The sequence below is a fragment of the Zygotorulaspora mrakii genome, chromosome 4 (genome assembly GCF_013402915.1).
Source record: "Zygotorulaspora mrakii chromosome 4, complete sequence".
Taxonomy (NCBI): Eukaryota; Fungi; Ascomycota; class Saccharomycetes; order Saccharomycetales; family Saccharomycetaceae; genus Zygotorulaspora; species Zygotorulaspora mrakii.
In genome coordinates this window covers 1,282,501-1,306,858 of record NC_050722.1, presented here as the reverse complement: position 1 = coordinate 1,306,858, position 24,358 = coordinate 1,282,501, and the positions used below count along the sequence as shown (strand labels likewise).

General features: G+C 41.5%; 8 protein-coding genes across 8 annotated transcripts; 2 read left to right on the top strand and 6 right to left on the bottom strand.

Moving 5' to 3' along the window:
- Window positions 1-1,114: 1,114 nt before the first annotated feature.
- On the bottom strand, window positions 1,115-2,047 carry HG535_0D06380 (C-terminal helicase domain-containing protein; the record flags this gene model as incomplete). Its single annotated transcript, XM_037288758.1, has 1 exon — window positions 1,115-2,047. One exon carries the CDS (start codon window positions 2,045-2,047, stop codon window positions 1,115-1,117), a length of 933 nt encoding a protein of 310 aa, XP_037144653.1.
- A 4-nt stretch (window positions 2,048-2,051) lies between these two features.
- On the bottom strand, window positions 2,052-4,064 carry HG535_0D06370 (uncharacterized protein; the record flags this gene model as incomplete). The annotated part of the gene is made up of 1 exon (XM_037288757.1): window positions 2,052-4,064. One exon carries the CDS (start codon window positions 4,062-4,064, stop codon window positions 2,052-2,054), a length of 2,013 nt encoding a protein of 670 aa, XP_037144652.1.
- Window positions 4,065-5,572: 1,508 nt separating this feature from the next.
- HG535_0D06360 (uncharacterized protein) lies at window positions 5,573-7,786 on the bottom strand (the record flags this gene model as incomplete). Its single annotated transcript, XM_037288756.1, has 1 exon — window positions 5,573-7,786. One exon carries the CDS (start codon window positions 7,784-7,786, stop codon window positions 5,573-5,575), a length of 2,214 nt encoding a protein of 737 aa, XP_037144651.1.
- A 4,850-nt stretch (window positions 7,787-12,636) lies between these two features.
- PHO89 (Pho89p) lies at window positions 12,637-14,382 on the top strand (the record flags this gene model as incomplete). The annotated part of the gene is made up of 1 exon (XM_037288755.1): window positions 12,637-14,382. One exon carries the CDS (start codon window positions 12,637-12,639, stop codon window positions 14,380-14,382), a length of 1,746 nt encoding a protein of 581 aa, XP_037144650.1.
- A 1,067-nt stretch (window positions 14,383-15,449) lies between these two features.
- HG535_0D06340 (bile acid:sodium symporter family protein) lies at window positions 15,450-16,721 on the bottom strand (the record flags this gene model as incomplete). Its single annotated transcript, XM_037288754.1, has 1 exon — window positions 15,450-16,721. The coding sequence occupies one exon, from the start codon at window positions 16,719-16,721 to the stop codon at window positions 15,450-15,452; it is 1,272 nt and encodes a 423-aa protein (XP_037144649.1).
- Window positions 16,722-17,263: 542 nt separating this feature from the next.
- Window positions 17,264-17,971, bottom strand: HG535_0D06330 (uncharacterized protein; the record flags this gene model as incomplete). The annotated part of the gene is made up of 1 exon (XM_037288753.1): window positions 17,264-17,971. The coding sequence occupies one exon, from the start codon at window positions 17,969-17,971 to the stop codon at window positions 17,264-17,266; it is 708 nt and encodes a 235-aa protein (XP_037144648.1).
- A 1,804-nt stretch (window positions 17,972-19,775) lies between these two features.
- On the bottom strand, window positions 19,776-20,690 carry HG535_0D06320 (aminotransferase class IV; the record flags this gene model as incomplete). The annotated part of the gene is made up of 1 exon (XM_037288752.1): window positions 19,776-20,690. One exon carries the CDS (start codon window positions 20,688-20,690, stop codon window positions 19,776-19,778), a length of 915 nt encoding a protein of 304 aa, XP_037144647.1.
- A 1,142-nt stretch (window positions 20,691-21,832) lies between these two features.
- Window positions 21,833-23,530, top strand: HG535_0D06310 (L-glutamate gamma-semialdehyde dehydrogenase; the record flags this gene model as incomplete). The annotated part of the gene is made up of 1 exon (XM_037288751.1): window positions 21,833-23,530. The coding sequence occupies one exon, from the start codon at window positions 21,833-21,835 to the stop codon at window positions 23,528-23,530; it is 1,698 nt and encodes a 565-aa protein (XP_037144646.1).
- Between the last annotated feature and the right edge of the window lie 828 nt (window positions 23,531-24,358).

The window sequence follows — 24,358 nt, the reverse complement described above, 5'->3', positions numbered from 1 at the left end:
CAGTATATCGAAAAAATGCGAAAACCTAAAACCCTGAGATCACTCGTTTTCGTTACAAATTATATACCGTTATATGCGCATCCATCTCTACCCTACGATTGTGCTTTTGTATTCTACCACCAGCTCCACAGCATATTCTACGAGACGTTGTACACTCACTTTTGGCAAGATCACAAACTACGATTACATGATATCTCAGAACACTACACCCTTAAACCTACTCAACTGCAAAGTCCCACGGCTTCTATAAATCTATACTACATATCACTCGCCTCACCTTCTATCAACACCTTGTTCAATCCACACTCCTCCACATACGTGCCCGGTACAAACCTGTACACAGGCACCCGCTCATCGTAACCGCACACTCGCTTACACATCACACTGCCCAACCATTGCCCAAATACTTCAAACTTACGGTACCCTGGTAACACCCCACTCACCATATCGTGAACATCCCCTTTCTCGTACACACAGTACAACAGGAGCACCAACAGCCGGAACTCATTCAAATCAAAACAGTCCCCCCGACCATGCCCATCCCCCCAAAGTGTACCCGAAACAACTTCCAGCATGCGTCGGTGCGACCGCAGAAATATCTCCTTGTCTAACATTCTTGAATACCTGGTATACGGCTCTCTGTTCCCCCACTCCATATCAATTCCGAATGGTTTCGATAGTCGACCTTCAAACACTAGCGTCGCCACGTTTGCTTTCGACCGGACCACTGCATGCCAAAAGTATGCCCATTGCAACAATACTCTTGACGTCACGTCGTCGTTGCATGTAATCCCCTCAATCGTCTCCGTGTATTCGGATTCCATCGCTTCCTCATATAGTCTGCTCCACACCGCCTTCTGCCGCAGCACATGTTGCACGATGTTATGTCCTCGCCCCAGCTGCGCAAAATTAAAGAGGTGTCTCATATTTTGCCATGCCGAGACAAGTCGAAGAAGCGCAAGTGCCTCCAGGATGATTTTTCCCATGTGCTTCCCAAACGTCTCACATTGGCAATACTCGTTCGACATGAAACAGGTCCGACAAACACTCTCCGGTAGGTTCATTTCCGCAGCTGTGAGTATGTGGTCAGCTGGCACCCCGTATATCAGATCCTTCATTCTGGGCAGGTCTGCCGATGTGCTATCGAACAATAACGTACGCAACTCGCTCGCATACAGCCTGTAGTTTTATTTTGGATGTTGTCGAGAATAAAGTCAAACATCCGCGAATGACCTTGATCCTCCTCCTCATCTCCCTCCTCTTCCGAAGGGACGTTTAACCTTACACTATGGACAATCCTGCGCACTTCGCCAATCTCCCTCGGACAACTTTGCTCCTCCCACGAGTTGCAACACAGCTGGTGGTCTGGTGCTGGCACCGAGTAGAACGACGCCACTGTTTCCGTTATACACTTGCTCCAGTTCACATTCCGCAAGTCCTCGTGTGCAACTGCATCCCTGAACTCCTTTTTCTTTCCAGCTATCCGAACCACCTCGAGGTACCCACTGCCCCTGATCCGTCCAACCATCTGTAAAAAGTCTATCACATCCACATCACAGTCTGCCAGACACACATAGTCCACCGCATTGCAATCAAGACCGTTCGATATCAGCTTGGTCCCCATGATGACGCGCACTGGACTCGATGCCGACTCGAACTCGCGAAATACCGAGAGCTTCACCCGGTCCGGCATCTCCGAATCAACCGCGGCCACTGCCGCTACCTTCTTCCACCGCGCGTAGCAGTGACGCATCCGCGCCTTGTTGCTGAAGAAAAGGATAGCCTTGCCTGTAGCAGTACCCAGCAGATAACTGTTCACACGCTGCTCGATTGCTCCTCCAAACTCCTTTTGCGGAACAAGTGTCACCTCCTTCAGCACTTTCTGGTTGGGCACCTGGTGTACAGCGTTCGTCCATCGCGCATTCCTCACCATGTACCGTGATAGATTCAATTGCTTGCACAACTCGTCCATCAGCCACTGTGGAAACGTCGCGCTCAGAAACACGATTTTCAGAAACTCCCTCCAGTTCAGAGTGTGCAGGTACATGAGTCTAGGCCGGAATCCCTGCTCCAGCCATAGCGCGTGGGCTTCGTCCACAACAAAATATCCCTTGTTCTTCAGAGAGCAGCTCCTCGTTCCATCCGTTGATAAATGTAAACGTGTCGTGCGTCGCAAATATGTCAAACGTCCCAATAAGCACATCCGTGTTTCTCAGCTGGCTTTTTCGGTCGCTCGAGATCAGCACTGCCATGTCCGCTGCTTGCAAACCAACATCTTTCAGCTTTTGGATCGTAGCTATCTTAAGCGACACATAAGGCACGGCAATGAAATGCACGTATTTTCCAGGCCGTGTCTTTTTCAGAACCAGCATTGGCAGAACATATGTCATCGTCTTGCCGAACGCAGTACACGCCTGTAAAGCGAGCACCCCACCGTCGCTAGTTAGAACCATGTTTGTGAACCGTTCCTGTTCTCTTGTTCGAAATGCAAACCCTGGGATGATTTGGTTACCAGCATCCATCAGATCATATGCGTCCCCAATACGGCCCTCCCCGCTCTCATCTACGTCCGTCTGTGCCTCTGGTCGCTTCTTCGCGGGGACCCGCGTTGTTAATTTCTGAAATTCTTTACATAGTTTCTTGGCAATCGCAAACGGAACTTCCTCTGGCCCAACCGACCTAGCATTGTCAAATCCATAGACTGCTTGGTCCACGGCATACGAGTGCCCAAACCCGCGTGCTACCTCCTCGTTAAAAGTGGCACCCTGTTGCAGTACATTTTTCTCTATAAAGTGCCGCCACAGCGAACATAGACCCTGCCTCATTGATCTGATTCGGTGAGACTCCCGTCTTGCCGTATCTTTGGGGTATTTCAGCAGCACATTCACAAACGTCGAACGATGTACCAGAACCAGACGCCGCACATCGATGAACACAAGGCTTCTGAAGATGGCACCGCCTAGCTGTTGTGAGTCCGCGTTTCTCAGTCTTGCACTCAATTCCATCTGATGGTGATACAATTCCGCATTGAAGTTGATATCCTCTGCCTCCTCTTCGACACTCTGTGTGTCCGGCAATGTCTCTTGTGGAATCAGAGCTCCCATGATAGCACTCGAGTTCATTTTCCATACTTCATTCCCCAAAATACTTATCGTGAACGGACGAAGGATATATAGGAACCAGAACAGCTTGGCAGACACATCTTCGTCTAGAAACAGCAAACGAGTGTCGTATTTCGTGTTTTTGTTGTACCTCGACCGAATGAGAAAGACACGATCGTCGGAGTCAAAGTACAGGTTGCGATGCGTCCCGCTGAAACTCAGTATGCTCAGCTCCGGAAACCTCAGTGCCAAACCAGGATTGATCCACACCGCCAGCATAAGCAGCTTGGTTATGCCATTGATGATCTTCAGAATTCTATCGCACTTTCCCTTGTTGTTTGCGTCCTGTCGATCGCGGAACCCCATAATATGACCTTCGACAGCAGTCATAGGAATGACGTTAAACACTGAGCCTTGTGAGGATAGATCGTCCACTACAGAAATGGTGCGATTGCCCATCACAGTCGTGTATACATCACCGACACTACCAAACTCCAGCCACTCTCTTAATTCACTTACTAGGGCCTCAAAGTCGTGCCCCACATCCTTCTTCATCTCCCTCACATACTCAAAAGATACCAGCTTTCCCTCGACCCGCACCACCGCGTTGTCAAAGTCCACGGCTATGCGCGACGACGACTCTATGCCGTTCTCCCTCACAACCCTGCTGTACAGCTTGCCGAACCAGCTCCAAAAGTTCTCAGGTGGAAGGAACGTCCCTGATGTAAACCACTTTCCAGGTTCCTTTGCATTTTCTGTTGTTGCAAAGCAGGTAAACCGCACCAGACATCGGATAGTATCAAGCAACCGTCTTACTTTTGACACTGTAGTCTCAGGACATGCAAGTTCGAAGCTGTCCCATGTGGGAAAGTCAAACGGGCACATGCGCACCCAGCGCACCAGGTACTCGCGGTATTCATCACTACGGATACAGCTGCTAAAGCGCCTACCCAGAATCTCCATCTTTTCAAAACCTTCTCGCCGCTCTGTAACTCTCACAAACAGATTGATGTTAAGTGGAGTGAAAGAGGTAATCGCCAAATTCTGCTTAGGTACAAAATTATGCGCATAACTCTTCCAGGTCACACCTCTACTTCATCAAAAACTGTTAATTAATTAAACCTACAGTCTTTATCTTTAATTCACTTAAAATGAAATCTCGAGGTCATCTTTCGGAAAATAGATCCACAGCCCATCTGTTAGGCCGCTTTTCAGCTCTTTTTTTGGTTTCATATCACCAATACCTCTTGAAGGAATTTCAAACTTTATATCACTTTGTTCATATTTACTCTCATTTTTCACAACCTTTCATAAATTCTTCTTACTTTCTCTACGTGGTTTTTTATTCACCCATCTATAAACTGTATTAATTATAGGTTAGAAAGTTTCTCTCTTTTTTACTTCATATCATTCAATCTTACTTCAACCTTTTCTTCACATCATCAATTTCCAAATATCCGACTGAAGCACTCAAGATCAATACCAATACATCTTTCAGCAATCTTTTATCGGATCTCAAGTATATATCTGCTATTTCTCTACCCATTTCACTGTGAACTTTTTTTGTTCACATTCAAAAAACACATTCCCTTACTTTCAAACTTGTTTCTATTCTCTGTTTTTTCCTATGTTACCTTTCACCATTTCGGTTTGGGAAGAGCGTTCTCTATATTGGTTTCCCTTTGATTATTTAAATTACTTATCGTGCTCACATCCACATACACAGTACAAGGAAAATGCTTTCTTCTTTTCCTGACAGCCATATATCATTAAATACATATGTTTTCACCCAACAAAGACTTCACATAGTATTTTCTTCGCACTGAACTGATTTTTTTCGGTAAGGTTCGACGTCTCGAGATCGGTACCCTATAACTCTCTAAATGAACAACCATCATTCATTACTTTACAAATAAAAAGAAAATGCAACAAGCACTACTTTACTATAATACCAGTATTTTAAGGTTTAATATTTTCAAATTTTAACACAAGCATTATCCCCAATAGTAGTTTACCATATAAAATAGGTTTCACACTGCTCTTCACTCAGCATCCGTTTGGCGTTTTTTCCCCAAATTCGAGCTATATTGCACTTTTGTTGGCTGTTTGTGCTTCAGAAAAGTCCCTACATGTCGAAATAAGCGCTGAAATTTTCAAAATGGAATGCGCTAGGCCACTTTCGACAATCGTTTTCAACTCCTGAAAATTAACTACTGATAGGACCACAAGTCATATATTAGACTCATCAAGCCACTATTCCCAAAGTCATCTACCTCCATCCATAGGAAAAACTGCCGCGGCTCTTGCAAAAAGTGAAATAAAAAAGAAAATGAGTTCAGTTACTATATAAAAGATAATCCTCGAATAGTATATAATCTCAACTTTTTTTAGAAGTGATTTCTCTGAAGCAAGACTTGGAGCAAAAATTCCAGCTGGAACTCAAAAAATAATACATTTTCCGTCCAATCAAACTATAGGAACGCGAGTGGTAGAGCAAATAGAACACCAGCTCTGAGTCTGTTGGCCACACCTTCGTAAACAGAAAGAGTTGACAATGATTGTGGGGCTCTTGTTGAAGTGCTCAACTGTGGAGAAACAGTTTGTGGTGACTGCGGCGCAGAGGTCTCACTCAAAAGGGTGTTTGAGACCACAGTTGAGCCAGCAAAATCCGTAGTTCTTGGAACTGTGACAGATGTTGACTGTATGTATGTTTCACTTCCACTGTTGGACGAGCCGTTTGGCTTTGATGTTGTCGTCGCAACCGATTCTTTTGGAGCTCCGCTTTTTGAAGCTTCACTGGTAAATTGAGGAGTTTGTGTGGTTGAATAGACAGAAAAACCTTTGCTTGAAGCTTTTTCTGGTGCTGGGGAAGCTGTTTCATTCTCAGGAGTAGCACTACTATCTGAAGCAGCGTTAGGACTAGAAGTATGTTCTGAATGGTTATCGGAAATGGTTGTTGACTGAGAAGAGACACTGTCGGATTCTGGGCATGTCGTGGTGTAGGAAGTCACCATACCGTTCATGGTAGTGGTAACCACAGACCTACTGTTACCACTTGTCACACTTGATGCAGCAGACCCTGATTGTGAGCTAGCTGTTATGACAGACTCCTTGGAGGTACTGTCAGAAGCTGGGCATATCGTAGTGTATGAAGTCACCATACCATTTACAGTGGTAGTAACCACAGACTTGCTGTTACCGCTTGTGGCGATTGATGCTGCAGACTTTGTGTATGGGCTGGCTGTTGAGGCAAAATATGAAGAGCTGTCAGAGTTCACTGTTGTCTTAGTGCTGCTAATATCGCCTCCGGTTTCCGACGATGGTGAACTTGTGGCGCTCTTCGGGGTTGTAGATACCGTACTTGAGACAAAGCTTGCTGGCTCCTTGGAGGTTGAAACTGTACTTGAAATCGTACTCTGCGTACTGTTACCATAGTAAGCTGACCCTGGAGTTTCAACATAGTAGAAAGTTTCAGTGGTAACAACGCCATCGCTACCCGTTAACACATCAGTGGATGTGGCGTAAGTGCTTGTGAACGTACCAGTCCATGGTGTGTAACTTGTGGTTGCAGCGTTTCCAGATGGTGTCTCGACATAGTAGACAGTCTTAGTGGTAACAACACCGTCACTGCCAGTGGAGATTTCCGTGGATGTTGCGTAGGTGCTTGTGAAAGAACCGGTCCATGCTGTGTAACTTGTAGAAGCAGTTTGAGCACTTGGTGTTTCAACGTAGTAGAATGTTTCAGTAGTCACAATACCGTCACTGCCAGTGGATATACCAGTGGATGTTGCGTAGGTGCTTGTGAACGTACCTGTCCAAGCTGTGTACGAGGTGGACACAAGTGCAGGTGTCTCGACATGGAAAATAGTCTCCGGTGTCGTTAGACCATCCGAACCAACGGTTTCAGTTGTCTGAGTGGAGTAAGTAACTGTGGAAGATCCTGTCCATGCTGTGTACGACGTGGACACAAGTGCAGGTGTCTCGACGTGATAAATTGTTTCAGGTGTCGTTCTGCCATCAGAGCCGACGGTTTCGGTTGTCTGAGTGGAGTAAGTAACTGTGGAAGATCCTGTCCATGCTGTGTACGAGGTGGTGGTCTCCGGATAAATCACACTACAATCTTCTTGTTCCGGAGAATCCGCGAAAGAGTATATCAATCCTTCATAGGTTCTCACGGTTGTTTGATCAGGAAGTGTAACAACTAGAGATAGTCTTGCGTCTGTTCTTGCATTGGAGTAAACAATTCTCAGTGGATAGTAGATACCTGCTGTCAGAGTTGTTGTTGAAGATGCTCTTGCCACCGCGCCACCCCATGGTTTAATCCCATTAATAGTAAATTCAGTGTGCACAAGTGGAGCTGCGTCCTGGTTGCAACAAGAGAATGCAGCTCCATCTCCAAACTCTAAAATTGCGGAATCATCAATAGATGGTAAACTCAATGTGTATGATCCATTTTGTGGTGCCAAAAAATAACCAGTTATTTCTAATGTGACATTAGTTGGTGTAGTGTAGAACCCATATAAATCAGTGCCCCATAGCGCTGCGTTTGCACAGTACCTACGGTCACAAGAATAATTAATCGAAATATCATTAACGCCGGTTCTAGTTCCCAAAAGGTTATGAGAAGCATAGCCGCCCCCCCATATATGTACGATTTTGAAAGGTTTGACTGTCATTCCATTCATAACTGTAATATTTGACTGTAAAACCGGATGATGTATCACCCCTTGGCAGACAGCCTCTTGTAATGGCAAAAGCCTCTGCAGTTAACTGCAAGAGTAAAAAAAAAAGCGAGAGTAAGCTAAACATCTTAGTTTAGAAAGGCACACTCACTTTTCAAGGTTACCGTGTAATAGGTCAGCAAAGCAGTTGGTCACTGTTAAGCACGCAAGACCTTGTTGCAAAAGTAAGTGATAACTTATTTCCTTTTATGAAATTTAAATTCACCCTGTTTAAATGTCGCTGAAAATTTATAACTGGTTAGTTCACCCCAAACTGAATAAAATATCCTCTTCTTTCTTCCAGCACTTGAGGGAGGATAAAGATAGCCCTTTTCTTGACCTATGGGAGGAAAGCGTGCCTTCTGCAGAAACTTTCCTTTCTAGACAGAGGTTGCACCAAAAGCAAAGCCAAAATTGGAACAAAGCTCCCTTGCTGGAATTATTTGTATCAATGCAGTAGCGTTCTTCAGTGACCATTTGATACTTGCTGCTTTAGTGCAATGAATGAAGTCTCAAAGATGCATCCTTATTCTCTGAAGAGGAGTGAAAGGAATATATTTCCTGATAGAGGAGCTGCAACATGATACAAAATTTCCTGTCAATGCATATTTCCTAAAGAGATGAAAATTTTGCATTAGGAAAACTATCTTGAGCTTTGGAAAAAGTTTTACTTTGTAAATGGTGAATTTCCCAAACACAAGTAAATTTGTTTTATCGTTCATTCTACTGCTGGCATTCGGCATTCTCTATTCCATTGCCTGCGTACGAGTCGTTCTATGAACGTGCTGAGAAGTTCGAACACATCTCCTACATGATTGGAATTCTCTCTTTTTTTGGTTGTCTCATTTAGGTAGTTTTTTTTGGTTCCAAGAATGCTCGCTTTCTAACAGTTGTTTCGGGCTTAAAGAGAGCAAATTTCCTCTTTCGATCGCAACCTACCGCTCTTCTTTCCGCCGAAAATGCGTTCTGTGCCCGATCTGTCGAAAGCAACCTTCGAGGATCAACCTTCGAGAATCAGTCCTCGAGAATCAGTCCTCGAGAATCAACCCTCGTTGGAAATAGGGGCTCCAAAGACGTGCTCGATCGTACACGTCTGAAATTTTTTATACGAGAATCAGGCTGAAAGATCGCATGTTTTATTCAATAGGTTCACATAAACGAGAATTAGGTTGCTGTGTGGACATTTAGTTTGTTAATCATTCGTTTTATGAAAATTTCAAAAAATCGTGCATGGAGAAGTACGTTCACCTTCTCGTCAGCGAATTTTCAAAGGGTGAAATCTCTGTCAGTCTCTGAAGCACGCCTGGTGTTTCGTGGAGCTCCGAAGTTCTTGCGTGTTCCTTCTTGTCCCGCTATAACTTTTTCATCTTCAGCAATTTTTGCTTTAGATAAATTTCTAGAAGAAAAAGGCATTAGGAACTACCAAACTGGTATTAACTTTGGGTTAATGATACGAAATTAGTAACTAAATTCTTGAAAATGAAACAGGTCTTTTTTTCGAAAAAATGCAAATTTAATCAAACCTCAAATGAGTGTGTTTCCGTTTTCGGGATACTTTTAAATTGTAATTTCAACCTTTTTGCATTTGATGGTATTTACGCCATTTGTTTGAATAAATCAAAAATGTTAGGAGGGCAGATAGGATTTGTGTATATTCTAAATATCAACTGCTGCTTAGCACAGAAGTTGAGAGTTTCACAGGACTGCGATTTAGAAACTATGCTGAAAATTGATTCGTTTTTGGAAAGTTGTTTTACCTTTATTTAGAAGATAATAATTCGGAGTGGCTGCTCCAATGTTTTTCTGCTTTTTTTTCAAGATCTCACTCATAGAAAAATTGTCCCGGAGTATCCCAGGCATATGAATTTTTTTTCGGAAAACGTGCTAAACAAAAAGTACACACGAGGCTTGTAGAACAAACGACAAGCCTCACGCTCCAGAAGTCATACAGCCATGGCTGTTTTCAATTAATTTAACATGCTCTGACACAGTTAAAAGACACTTAGAGAACCCATATGCTCAGAAACGAGTCATCAATAAGGGCATGAGTTTAAGAAGATTTAAAGCGGTAATTTATTACATATCATTATGAATTTGCTTTTTTCTCCTCAAGAAAAAAGCTTTGAGTTCAACAAGGAGTTCTGGGACTGAGTTTTACATTATTTGTTTTAGAGGGCAAAATAAGTGGCAATAAGTCGCTCTCCGAAGATTGTATATACCATAGAGGCGTAGCGATTCTCTAGATAACCCATAAAAAGGAATAGTAGACCAGAAGGCTGCTGCTTTTACCTTTCCACACAATATGATTTCAATTCCCATTTTTATATGTATTTTACTAATGGTCACCATCTTTTTTTTCAATGGCAAATTAATTACAAATCAATGTGGACAGCCGTAAAAAAGTTATTGCTGTTATCCAACAGAACTTCAACCTACTTATTCTTTAAGAAGGACAATTATAACTATATATACATTCACATAAACAAGGCACCATTCTTTTTGTAACATATTCTAACAGTAATTTTCCTTTTCGACATAGCTCAAATAATCTTTATCTGTTTCTTCTGCACCTTATGCGCTTCTAATATCTTTTTTTTTGTCACTTTCAAAATTGCCAGTGGTAAAAAAAGACTGGTTGTAAGCTCTTCTCAGAATTTGGGTTAAAAAGGAAAATTATTGTTTTGGCGTAGAAAATAAGTAATTCAAGATCCAGAAACCGAATCGAAGCATTTTCTTGCTCATTTGAACGGCTCGGTTTATGAAACAATAAAAATCTTAACAGAGAAGGCTTATCTGAAAGAGGTCATTTAGTACTATGGGCCATCTTAGAACTCTTCCCGTTTGAGATACCACTACCTCGTACTATTCAGCTTCGACAAAGCACTCAAAAATACAAAAAGACTTGAACGATAAAGAAATAGTTATAGCAAATTGCAAGACATAAAGCAAAAGTAGCTGCCCTTTGATCAGCAAAATCTTCACAGTTGTCCGATCAATTCTTTTTCTATCCATTTTCGTAGGATACATCTGCTGCAAACAGTGTTGCGACTTCTCTTTACTAGTCTGTTTCAGGCAACTGTTTTTCCCTCCGAGGATGCTCAATTCTTCGTAATGTGTTCGGCATTAACGACAAAAACCGATTTCTTCTTTCGAATACAATTTCCATGCTTTTCAAAAAAATGCATTCGACGCTGCATACATGAGAATGTGTAACCAATGGAGTACCTACTGCAAATACAGTATCAGAATAATTGACTAGAGGTGTGTCAGTGCCTCACAAATCCACTGAAAAGAGGGAAGTTCGCACTTGCTGGAAAACTGTTTTTATTAAAACACAAAAAGATGTCGGAACACCTAGAAAAGTGTTACCAGACCATTTAAGCTAACAACAGAACAATACGAACCGTTCCTCTCATTCGATAAGCACTATTCATCAAGAGTGCTCTCGGTGCATGATCAATTCTGCTTGATGGCCAAATATTTAGATTCTCACCAACAATGCATCCCGCAACTCGTTGGATCTTTGGATAAGCTCATTAAATACTCTGAAATGTTTAAATGAAGTAAAGGTAATCGCAAAAATGTTTTGCTTGCATCTCACTTGAAAAAAAATAGCAGAAGGATTCACTCCTCCCCAATACACAAGTCGGAAAAAGGCAGCCCTGATCGAATTTATAAGTCCATTCTCGGCAGGATTTCTTCCCTATCGCGGCTGACTGATTCACGAGGAATATCCAATATGTGATGCATCAAAACATGTCAAGTGGGGCAGCTATATATCACGGTAAGGGCTACTGGCGAGGTACAGCCTGACGTTGGCATAGTTGCGGGGAAAGAGACTCCACCAGTTTGAAGCAGCGCGTCAATACTCTTTCATATTCTCATACACAATTTGAATCGGTCAAAGAAGAGAATAAGTTCTTCTAAAAGGTTTCTTTGGCTGTTGGTATTAGAAGGGCGGCTTTTAGATTATTTGGGGCAAATTCCTTTCTTCAGTATTATCAGAGATTATTGTAATTTTAAAAAAACTAAGATCTAAAGAATGCTTATGTCAAGTACTTTAGTTAACTAGACACGACAACGTTGATGGCTAGGATTCATGTTCCAGCAAATTTACCCGACTAAATATGCTTAGGCAATCGCGAATTCTTCTCAGCCTCAACTTTCTTGTTTTTTAATCAAAGAAGCAGTATGCCATGATAAGACAAAAGCCTAGTTTCTCCTGATATTTTTGGTGTTACTATGGGGTATGCGAAGTAATTGCTCTTACGCAGCGACTTTACCAGACATTGTATTGACATGATAAAGTAGTGTCCGAAATGCCAAATCGAGAGAAATTTTTAGTTTAGCATCTGTACCCACGTTGGTAATTACCACTTGGACCCTTTCTTTGGACCCTTTCTTTTGGACCCTGTACCGGACCCTTCTTTTAGACCCTGTACTGGACCCCTCTCAGAATACGCGCGTGGATCTATCAGGGAAACATGTCCACTAAAAAGTTTTTATTACAAGTCAGGGGCACGTGGTGTGGCAGTGCAAATCGACAACGCTTGAGAATTCACAGGCACAAAGGACCCTTGGTTTACGCGGTGATACAATCGATGACAAGTACTAGTCTCGCACATATGAAAAGTGAACGTGGTGAGAAAAAACTCCAAAGAAATTGCAGCTCATAGTTCACCTCTCCACCAAAATGTCTCGAATAACAGATATAAAACGGAGCACATTAATTGATTATGATTTTTCTTTCGTCATTAATCCCATTAATGCAAGTCAAGTCAGGAAGTGACCATAACACTACTAAATAGTGAAATATGGTGTTACATCAGTTCGATTACATCTTTGCCATCACCATGATATTTGCATTTTTGGATGCATTTAACATTGGGGCCAACGATGTTTCCAATTCTTTTGCTTCTTCCATCTCATCACGATCCCTTAAGTATTGGCAGGCGATGGTCTTGGCTGCTATTTGCGAGTTTTTAGGTGCGGTGCTAGCAGGGGCAAGAGTATCAGGTACTATAAGAAACAATATCGTCGACGCAAGTATTTTCGAAAATGATCCCGCTGTTTTGATGGTGACAATGGCATGTGCTTTAGTTGGATCTGCTTGCTGGTTGACAATTGCCACTTCAATTGGTCTACCGGTCTCGACAACACACTCTATTGTAGGTGGAACTATCGGTGCTGGTATCGCCGCCGGAGGAGCCTCTGGTATCATTTGGGGCTGGAGTGGAGTCTCTCAGATCATCGCTTCTTGGTTCATTGCTCCTGTTTTGGCAGGCTGTATTGCAGCTATAGTTTTTGTACTTTCGAAACTCGTTGTTTTGGATATTAAATCACTGGAGCGATCGATTAAAAATGCGCTATTGTTGGTGGGGTTCTTAGTGTTTGCTACTTTCTCTATATTAACCATGCTAATTGTTTGGAGGGGCTCACCGAATTTGCACCTGGATGATCTGTCAGGCACCGAGACAGCAGTTTCAATCATTCTTACCGGAGTAGTAGCTTCGGTCATTTACTTTATCTTTTTCTATCCATACTACAGAAGAAAAGTTTTGGATCAAGATTGGACATTAAAATTAATCGATATTCTACGAGGCCCGGTTTTTTATTTCAAATCTAAAGACGGTATCCCCCCTATGCCAGAGGGGCATCAGTTGACTATTGACTATTATGAAGGAAGAAGGGGTGCTGGCGAGACATTATGTGTTGAAGATGAGGAAAGTAAGGCTGCAGAGAGCGCTTCATCAGGTACCAATCACAATACAGCTAGAAAACCTCAAGAAGACATCGTGGAAGAAATAAATATAATTAGGGCTGAAACATCGGCTGAAGAAAAAATGTCAACAAAACAATATTGGTGGTCGCTGCTGAAACAGGGCCCCAAAAAATGGCCTCGGCTAGCGTGGTTACTTGTTTCACATGGCTGGACCCAGGATGTTATCAGTGCTCAGGTTAACGATAAGGATATGCTTTCCGGTGATCTTCAAGATATGTACAAAAGATCTAAATTCTACGATAACCGAGTGGAATATGTTTACTCTGTATTACAAGCTATTACGGCAGCTACCATGTCGTTTGCGCATGGTGCTAACGACGTAGCCAACGCCACTGCTCCTCTATCTGCGGTTTATGAAATTTGGAGAACAAATACTATAGCTGCAGAATCTGATGTTCCTGTATGGGTTTTGGCGTACGCTGGTGCCGCGATAGTTCTCGGCTGTTGGACATATGGCTACAATATTATCAAAAACTTGGGGAATAAAATGATTTTGCAATCACCCTCAAGAGGCTTCTCGATCGAACTTGCTGCTGCTATCACAACTGTTATGGCCACACAGTTGGCTATACCGACATCCACTACACAGATCGCAGTAGGTGGAATTGTTGCTGTTGGGTTATGTAATAAGGATCTTAAATCGGTCAACTGGAGGATGGTCGCATGGTGCTACTCTGGCTGGTTCTTAACTCTTCCAATTGCAGGATTGATAGCGGGTATTCTAAATGGTATAATTTTGAATGCCCCTCGTTTCGGTGGAGTATATCAGATGACCTAATGTTTGCATTTTTCTGGAATTTAGTAATACAATTTACAATAATCTATATATCTAGAGCATGTAAATAATGCAATAGCATTTGCGATCGTCTTGGTAAACGATCTAAGTTGATTGTGAAGTTCATTTGTGACGCACTAAACTACCTCACATTCCACATCTCAACAAAAAGGTAGAAAAGACCGCCACAAGAAAATGATCCCGTAATCTATCTCTTAGTTTCAGGGTTTACTTGGCAGCGGTCGCTTTGATGATTGCTAGCGGTAAAATTTTCATCACTATATCACTTCTTTTGCTGCGGTATCTCCTTGTTCTTTGAATTTTCCCTGTGAAATCGTATCCCTATCGGTATTCTATTCACGGCAATTATACCGACAGTGATGAGATTTCGTTCAAATGCAAATAAAGGACATATCATCAGACACCACTACATATAGGTTGGTATTACGAAGTTGTTCTCTTTTCGGTATTTTATCCCACTTTCCGAGCCTAGTCCTGTGTTCTCGTTTGCGAACTCCCTTCACAGTGAAAATCTTCTTCTTTCCAGTAGAGTTTTCGAACTATATCGATTACGATAGGAATGAAAAGGATACGGAAAACTAGACACAATTTGAGAATGGCATTCGATAAGTTTAGATGTGAGTGTCGATGAAGTTACTATTTTTTTATTGCATTACCCTATATCTTGTTGAAGAAAGCACCTATCATCTCCAGAGTCACTGTTGGTCGGGACATATATGTCGGTCACAGCCGTTCAAATCAGAAGCTCCGTTTTCCGTTCACTCAATTCATATGCAGGTTTGTAAAACTTTTTGAAAAAAAAAGCTGTAAAGAATCTCGGTGACAGGAGCAGAGTGCAAAGTTCGAATCATAAATGAATCTTATCTCACAAACAGACAGCCAGAGGTGCACCACTTGCGATCTGAGGAAAGTGTTGATGTGGTGGGGATTGTTTGGAAATTATCGAAACGGTATAGTGAAGAACAGCACAAATCAAAACCAAAGATCGCAATATCATGATTAGCACTGCAAAATGAAAGCTATATATTAGCACCAAGGTGTTAGTTTCCTCACGACTCCATTGAGTTTGTAGTTGCAGTTTCCTCGACTTTCGATAACTTATTTTCTATGTCGTATTCTCGACTTTGCAGCTCTACAACATCGGGTTGCTCATCGCTGCACCATTTTTTAAGAAGCGGCACAAACAAACTAGCTGTGATTACCTGCTGACTTTGGTATAAAACCAACGGGACTAGCAGCTTACCTAAATTATCATTGTCGTTGGCATATTGAGAAGTAATCAATGATACTCCTAGTGCCGCTGTTTTTGAAGCACCGCAGAACATAATGCATATGGAATCTCTCTTGCAATAGTAGAATGGTTTGAAAATCTTATATGAATAATAGTACGTTTTCGATGATTCGCCGTAGATTGGCTCTGTTGGAAAGAGCATTGGAATAAAGAATGGCCGTGCGAAAACGAAACAAATCCCAGTGAAGAAAACGTATACGCCGAAGTTAAAAAAACAGAGAAATATGATGCACACATGCGGTACGCTTGTAAAAGCCCCCTGTTTGAATGCAGTGGAAAATGAGCTAAACATAACGAGTAGAAGCATGATAGTTCCAATTTTGATATGATATCGTTTTAGAAAATTCAGATATGCCTCCGATATTTTTGGTAGAAAGTTTTGAATTAGTTGCCCCACCAGTAACGGAAGAAATACCGTTAGCCCAACCTGTTTCATCACACGACCATATAATGCTGCGATACCTTGCGCTCCGGCGGGATTGCCGAATTGGAAAGGTCCTGATCTAGTGTACATTTGAACCAAAGCTGGCGTGATAAAAGCACCTAGAGTATTCCCCAAGAATACCTCACATACTGAAAGCAACTCATTACCACCAGCGTTCGTGGTTAAAACGACGTTAGACGCAACAGTTGTAGGGCAGGTTGCCGTAACAAGGAGACCAACGAGAACCCATTCGTCGATATTATGGTTATTAGACGCTTTTATCGCACAGCAGAAGCCATAAATTATAGAAGACGTTATTAGAAAGCTCATTATAAATATTACCAGATGTGCTCTCCAGTTACCCATATTGACTAATAGCTTCGATGTCTTCATACTAATCCCGCTCTGTAGAAATATCCATGCAACGGCACCGTACCCAATGGTGTACTGTGCCTTGATCAGACCTCCATTAGCCGCAAAATTAGGTGCAAATCTAGCTATGATGATGAAAATCGCCAGACAAAAAGTGAACCATTGTGTCTTCAAGTATGTAACGATTGGATGATTCCAAATTTTTATCCACAGATTTTTATTGCAATCCATCATGGTTCGATCTTAACTAATTTCACTTTAACTATGCGGCTAGCTACAACTCAAACATCTCCGTACTTTTAAATATTATTATTTTTTTTTCTAGGCATAAGCTCGACTCACTATCGGCGTTTCTTATTATGATCAAATGGAATACCGGTCTTATCTTATATTTTTCCGACACTTTCGGAAATCGAGGTCCGCAAATGTGATTTTCACGTAGAGTCAATAAGGTTACCTACGAACGGCAGAAATTTAACCACGCTGATGATGGACAGGCCCTCTCGGAAAAATATATTTCAAAATAGTATCCGCTGCCACCATCTTTTAAAAGAATCTCAGCTCCCATAAGACGCCTTACGGTGTATACTGTGGGCCGAAGAATATCACATTGTGAATGGTAGACTATTACCATTTCAGTGCTATATCCAAGGTTGACACAAGGTCGAGAGTGCTCATTTTTATTATCAAAGAATAAATTTGTTGAAATATGTAATAATTAAAATACTTACGATCCTTCTCCTTCTATACTTCCCTCTTGGATTCAACAGACGCGCTTATATCGTGTAGCGGAAATGTCTGTTTTGGACATCTGTCAAGTTTTGTCTGTCGACCTCTTCACCAATCTCTATGGAAGTTATAACATTCTGAGGGTCTTCTAAATGCTCTCTATCCCTCTTTCTGTTTTCCAAAGTGCAGAGAATGGCATAAGATGAGGCACAGAACATCATGATAACACAGGCTGCCAGCATAGCCTTGATACCAGTCTGGTAAGTGGGACTTTCGGAGTTCAGGAAAAATTGAGGGCCTATTAAATTTCCTAATGCGTAAAACACACCAACACTGAAAGAAGTAAACGCTTTTTTGGTGTCTCCACTGGTATTTGACGAGAATAGAGACAGCGCAAGAACATAAGGAGTATTGAAGAAACCGCAAATATATATTGCCGCCAGACAGGCACTTCTGTGTGTTTCTGGGGATATTTTCCAAATCATTATAATACCCGTCATTGTAACTGCTGAGGTAAAGCAAATCAAAACACATCTTATGTTTTTTATGAAATAGGTTGCCGCTGCTGCCAAAAGTGAAACAACCATAGCAACACTTGCTTGAGGAGTGGCTAGAAGCATAGTTCTGAAATTGGAGAATCCAAACCCTCTGATGATGAAGGTGTTGAAATTCGTGATACCAGAGTTAACAAAGTTCTGCACGATGATGAAGACTATGATGAGCCAGTATTTTGCATCGAAAATACTTTCACGCATCTGTGACCATTCCAAGCGGTCCACACCGATGTGGATACCGGTCTGGTTTGTAGCAATTCTTGCAACTGCACACTCCTTCTCTTTTTTGTTGAGGAACCAAGCTGACTCAATGTCTTTTGGAACAACAAGGTAAGTGACTAGACCAAAGAAATCGTGACAGCTCCATAAACAATAAACATATACTGCCAGATGTGTAATTTGGCATTCCAGTGACCAAAAGCATAACCAAAGATACCATTGAAAATACCAGCAAAAGTGTTGGACCACATAGCCATTCTCAGTGGTTGCTCCCTTTTGGTATACCAACTTGACGACAGGATAATACAACAGGGCTGAAGAGCAGCTTCAAACACCCCTAAAAAGAATCTCAAAGTGGCAAATCCAGCAAAGTTCTTGCATGCGGCCAAAAGCATAACCAGACCACCCCATCCAACCAGCAGTAATGACATAAAGCCTGGTAAATTTTTTATTTTTGGGAGTAAGAAAAACACGGGAAATTGCATGAACAAATAGCTCATGTAAAAGATAGTAGCTAGCCAACTATACTGTTGGCCATGTAAATTCAGGTCTGTTCTTAAGTCATAAATAGCAGCATATGATAGCGAGTTCTTGTCTAAAATTTGCAAGAAAACACAGCAAGTCAAGAACGGAAGTATGACCAGATCTATTTTCATCACCACTTTCTTGTTTAGCTTAAGTCTATCTGCAGCTAACTCTGAGTCATTGCTTAGTACGCTGGTAACACCAACGTCGTTGCCCTTACCACCAGATGAGTTTATGACTTCATACTGCCCAATGGTATTTTCTGGGTCATCTGATATATTTTCATGATCGAACTTGCTTAATGAGCCCTTTTGGCTGACAGAGGAACTTTTGAGTTCGTAATTTTCAACCATTGTTCCCTTTTCTTGGTTCAACTATACTCAACTTGGTTTCTATTCTCTGGTGGTTATGATTCCTTAACTGATTAATGTGCCCTCTTTAATACAAGAGCACAGGATTTCTTGATACTTTGGCTCATATCCATCATTTGAAAAATACAACCTACTATGTTTGAGGGAAAAAGAAACTAAGATAAAGGTCTTATCAGATTCCGAGCGTCGATCTTCCGATTGACATATCTCAAGAGTGAGGGGTTCTTACTAGGCACATGATCTGCGGAAGTGACTTTCCGTTTCAAAATTCTGTGATAAGAGACAAAAATTTGTTCCAGATAGGAGGATCGAGAAGAAACCCCGATGCAGCCGCGGGTAGTCGAAAGAATCAAAAGGAAAGAAAAAAGAAAAAGAGAAAGACCACACCTCGCTAAAAGTTTTATCAAGCATACCACGCGTTTCAAATTACTCAACCATGACAGCCGTTGATTAATCCGGCTCATTGTAGAGAGACTTGAACAGCCATGCGGCTATTGCTTGAAGCACTAATGACTAAATAGCGATAAGTCGTTTTGAGCTGCTTGCGCTCAGTTTCCTTGAGTGAGTAGTCTTGCACAAAGATTCACAAAATGTGAACTGCAATTCTAGTTTTTGTTCTACTATAGTTCTGAGTGCAAGTTGTGCTGCCGTGTTTTGCAGTTCCTACGAGGGAAATGGTCATACGCAATTGTATTTCTTCAACAACAGAATTCAATTAAAAACTCTTAGGTGGTCGTAGAGCATTCTTCTTCTATGTACTATACTAAAGATACACATTATTTCGTGGCAAACACCATGATATTGTGGCGTCACATGTCTTCTGTGCTTACGAATAGTCCTTTGGTGTTGCTCCAACGTAAAGATCAGACAATGGCCTATACATAAACCACTCAAGAATAAATGAATTCCTTATATATGTCACTTATTTTCGTCGTTACCTTTCCAGGCAAGCCCTTTCCAATAGCACGACCATCGATCGAGGTAACAGGTGTAACTCCACCTAGTGTTCCAGTAACAAAAGCCTCGTCAGCAGAATACGTCTCTGCTAAGGTGAAATCGACCTCACGTACAGTTCCCACCTTTTCTTTGAATAATTTTATTATCTTCTTCCTGGTTATACCATTGAAATTATATAGCCCAGTTGATGTCCAGAGTTCACCTTTGCGCACAATGAAGAAATTGGTTGAATTACAACTGGCAACAAATCCACGAGGGTCTAACATCAGCGCCTCATCGCATCCAACGTTGATAGCTTGTAGGAGCGCCTGGATAAAGTTCAACCTACTGTGAGAATTTAATCGTAAGTCAAATACATCTGGTGTACTACAGCGAATGGTAGATGTAAGTAGTTTAAGTCCCTTGGACCATATAGCTGGATTGGGAGCTTTATATTCAGCGACGATCACGATTGTTGGAGGGCCAAGCGCGAAACGAGGGTCTTGATTGGGAGTCTTTTTTGTACCACGAGTGAGCATCAGGCGAATATGCGCACCATCATGCATGTCATTCTTTTCGGTCGTTTTGTAGATTTCACGAATCATTTCATCTTTTGATAATCCGATATTAATTTGAATACTCGCTGCACCGGAATAGAGACGATCTATATGTTCGTCAATCGCTAATAGTTTGCCATTGATTAAGCGCATGCCTTCCCAGACACCATCACCTAAAGCAAACCCAGCATCGAAGACTGAAACGGAGGCCTCATTTCTAGGACAGAATTCACCGTTTACGTACACTTTAACGCTGTCATTTCTTGGATCAGCTGCGTAGCTTTGAGCACTATATTTCGTTTGATCTTGCATGTTTCACACTAATAATAGATTAGTTTATTCACTGAACTGCTTTATTCACAGGTAAGTAAGAATTTGTGAGTGTGAATGGAGATTCGCTCAGGCCTCCCAGCTCTCTTTATACCAATCCAAATAGTAGTTCAAATTTCAAATCAAGTAAAAAGAAACGGCTTATCAACAGCGGATGAAAAAGGAAAATCCTAACTCTTTATCTTAGAATCCGAAAGCGCCTGTTATACGGATCATCTTGATTAAAGCGCTGGTTTCCCGTTGTGTTCTTGAATTGAGTACTGTATTCAGGGTATCGCTCATTTTTCACAATCAAGTCTTGACCGGGATTTCAGATCCGCGTGTCTCTCGTTCGGTTCTCCGTTTACTGTTACATTTTTGCGGAAACGCAGTTTTTGAAACTACCTCTGATTTACGCAAATCCGATTCGATGCATTCACGAAACCCAGTCGAAATAGAATGTCCCTCCTCGGTGTGTTCTATTGATCCTAGAACAACTTCCTTACGAAAACAAACACATACTATCTTCCAGTTGCTCACGTCAGGATGTGTGGCAAGTACGAAATATCCATTACTTGGAACGTTTTGACATGAAAGGTTCTTTGTGCTATAATGCTCTGGGCTTTCAAATAAGTTCGTTAAATTTACCTCATACTGTTGATATGAATACTCAACGAGTGATCCAACAGGTATTCTTCCCTGTAAGACTGAGAAAAGTCCAAACTTGTGTTCTGATTTACATCACCGTTTTCGCTATTTTGTGCCTTATTGAGATGAATGCTGAAAGTATGATTGTGCGTAGCCTCGAGCACAGCGGATCGTTAACCGATAAGGTTGTGTAACCCTCAAAAATAGTGCAAATGAAACCTAACTGTACTCAAAGTGGTTATTCACTTATTGCGCAAATACGAGGATATGTTTCTTATCGCGAACGAAAGTTGCGGAAACCGTGTCCCGACATTATCGGAATTCATTTACCGAGAAAAAAAAGACATAGTATACCATGAATGAAGGTTGCTTGAGAGTCACAGGTGAAATAACTGGTGGGACAGTCCATATAAAGCAAATAAAATATTGATCTCGAATTACCTTCGTTGGAATCAGAAGACAGGTTTGTATCCAGTAGTAAGTGTCAAAAAAGGTGTATGATGTTAGCTGCCGCTCAGTTGTCGACGGTGCAAGCTCCAAAACAAATCGCAAATGAACCTATCAAATCATTTGGAAGCGCAGATACAAAAGACTGGACCTCCCTAGATTCATCTCTCAAGAAGTTCAACAGTTCGCCTTTGCATATTCCATTAGTGATTGATGGAGAGCGTATTTATAATGAAGAAAAAAATCGTGCAACATTGACGCAGACTAACCCCGCGGACCACCATTGTGCTCTAGCAGAAGTAACCCAAGCAAATGAACAGGATATTCTTAACTCCATCCAAGCTGCTAAAGATGCTAAGTCTAAATGGAGTTTGATGCCTTTTTATGACAGAGCTGCCATCTTTCTAAGAGCAGCAGATCTCATCGCCACCAAATACCGTTATGACATGCTTGCTGCAACAATTTTGGGACAGGGAAAGAATGTGTATCAAGCAGAAATAGATTGCATCGCCGAATTAGTGGACTTTTTCAGGTTTAACGTCAAGTATGCTAGTGAATTATACGCAGAACAGCCAATAGAGTCTAGTCCTGGTGTGTGGAATAAGGCCGAGTACAGACCTTTGGAAGGTTTTGTTTATGCTGTAACGCCGTTCAACTTTACAGCCATCGCAGCCAATTTGGTCGCTGCACCTGCTTTGGTAGGTAACACAGTTGTTTGGAAGCCATCTCCAGCAGCGGCATTGTCGAACTACTTGTTAATGACAATTTTGGAAGAAGCCGGTTTACCAAAGGGTGTAATAAACTTTGTGCCTGGTGATGCCATTGAAGTCACTAACAAGGTGCTAGGTGATAAGGATTTTGCCGCATTCCATTTCACAGGTTCAACCAATGTCTTCAAGCAAATCTATGGGAAGATTCAATCCGGTGTTGTAGAGAACCTTTACAGAGATTATCCAAGAATTGTTGGAGAGACTGGTGGTAAGAATTTCCATTTGATTCATCCCTCTGCTAATATAGGTCATGCTGCACTTTCTACAATTAGAGGTGCTTTTGAATACCAGGGCCAGAAATGTTCTGCAACATCAAGAGCCTACGTCCCTGAATCAAAGAGCGAAGATTTTTTCAAGGAGCTTACTTCAAATCTAGAAGGCACTATTATGAATCCAGTCAACACTTCGGCCACTAGCGCTGCAGAGGGTGACCCTCATGGTTTTGTGGGACCAGTCATACATGAGCAGAGTTTTAATAAGTTAGTAGGGGTCATCGAAGAGGCAAAAAAAGATCGCGAACTAGAAATTCTATCTGGTGGTCAATATGACAGGTCAAAAGGTTGGTTTATTCACCCAACTGTTATAAAAACAACTAACCCTAATCATAAATTCCTATCAACCGAATTCTTTGGCCCGATTCTTACAGTTTACGTTTATCCGGACTCCAATTTTTCAGAAGTCTGCAAACTTATCGACAGTACGGGCATTTACGGCCTAACAGGATCGGTCTTTGCTAGAGACCGCGATGCCATTGTCGAAGCAAGCGAAACACTGAGATATAGTGCAGGTAACTTCTACATTAACGACAAGTGCACTGGTGCGGTAGTTGGCCAGCAGTGGTTTGGAGGTGCTAGAATGAGTGGTACAAACGACAAAGCGGGAAGCAGCAACATCTTGAGCAGGTTTGTGAGTATTAGAAATATCAAAGAGAATTTTTACGAGCTTTCAGACTTCAAGTATCCATCCAACGACAAATGAGTAGGTTTTACAAAAATTAATTTCTACTGTATAGAGAAGTCATTGTGTAATCGATAATTTTATAAAATTTTGATGTTTTCATGTAATGAATTCGATTATATTTTTAGTAACGCCGTCATTAACTTTTCTATTAATTTTTCATAATTAATATTTAGTATACCTTATTCAATAATTAAATATCACAAGCATCTTTTCAGAAAAAAAAAAGGAAATCCGAACAATGTAGTTATAGGGACCCAAAATTCAGTGAGCTCTCAAATAAGATAAGGATCGAGATAACTACTTCCATCTTCATTTCATCCGCGCTTGCTAGGCAACTTTCTATAGAAACGTAAGCGCGGAACTTCTAAAAATGAGAGCTCTCAAAGACGCAACTCCAATCCAATAGAGTACTTAGTAAAAAGTGGTTGGTTTCTGTAAAGCATTTGCTCTTGAAATAGTCATCTAGCTTATTAGTTAACTTTTTATTTTTGTTTGAGGTAGTTTCTTCGGTACAGTTCATCTTTTCTGAAAACTTTTTGTTTGAACAATAACAGAAACTGAGTAGAAACGCTACAATAGTTTAAACGTACTTGAGATAAAATCATGGTAAGAAATCCTTGTTTCCAATATGTTATGAGTTTTCTTTGGGACCAAACTTTCATATTCGGTTTGAATCCCTCACAATCCACTAAGAATAAATAATAATTACCACTTTTGAGTACTAAGCCTGGAAAAAGATATTGATTACAGGTGCGCTGGATAGTGTAGCACCACATTGCAAATAAGTGCACTATGCAAAATACATCCCAGTCACTGCATTCCTGTTCGCCTGCTTCGTTATTGAAA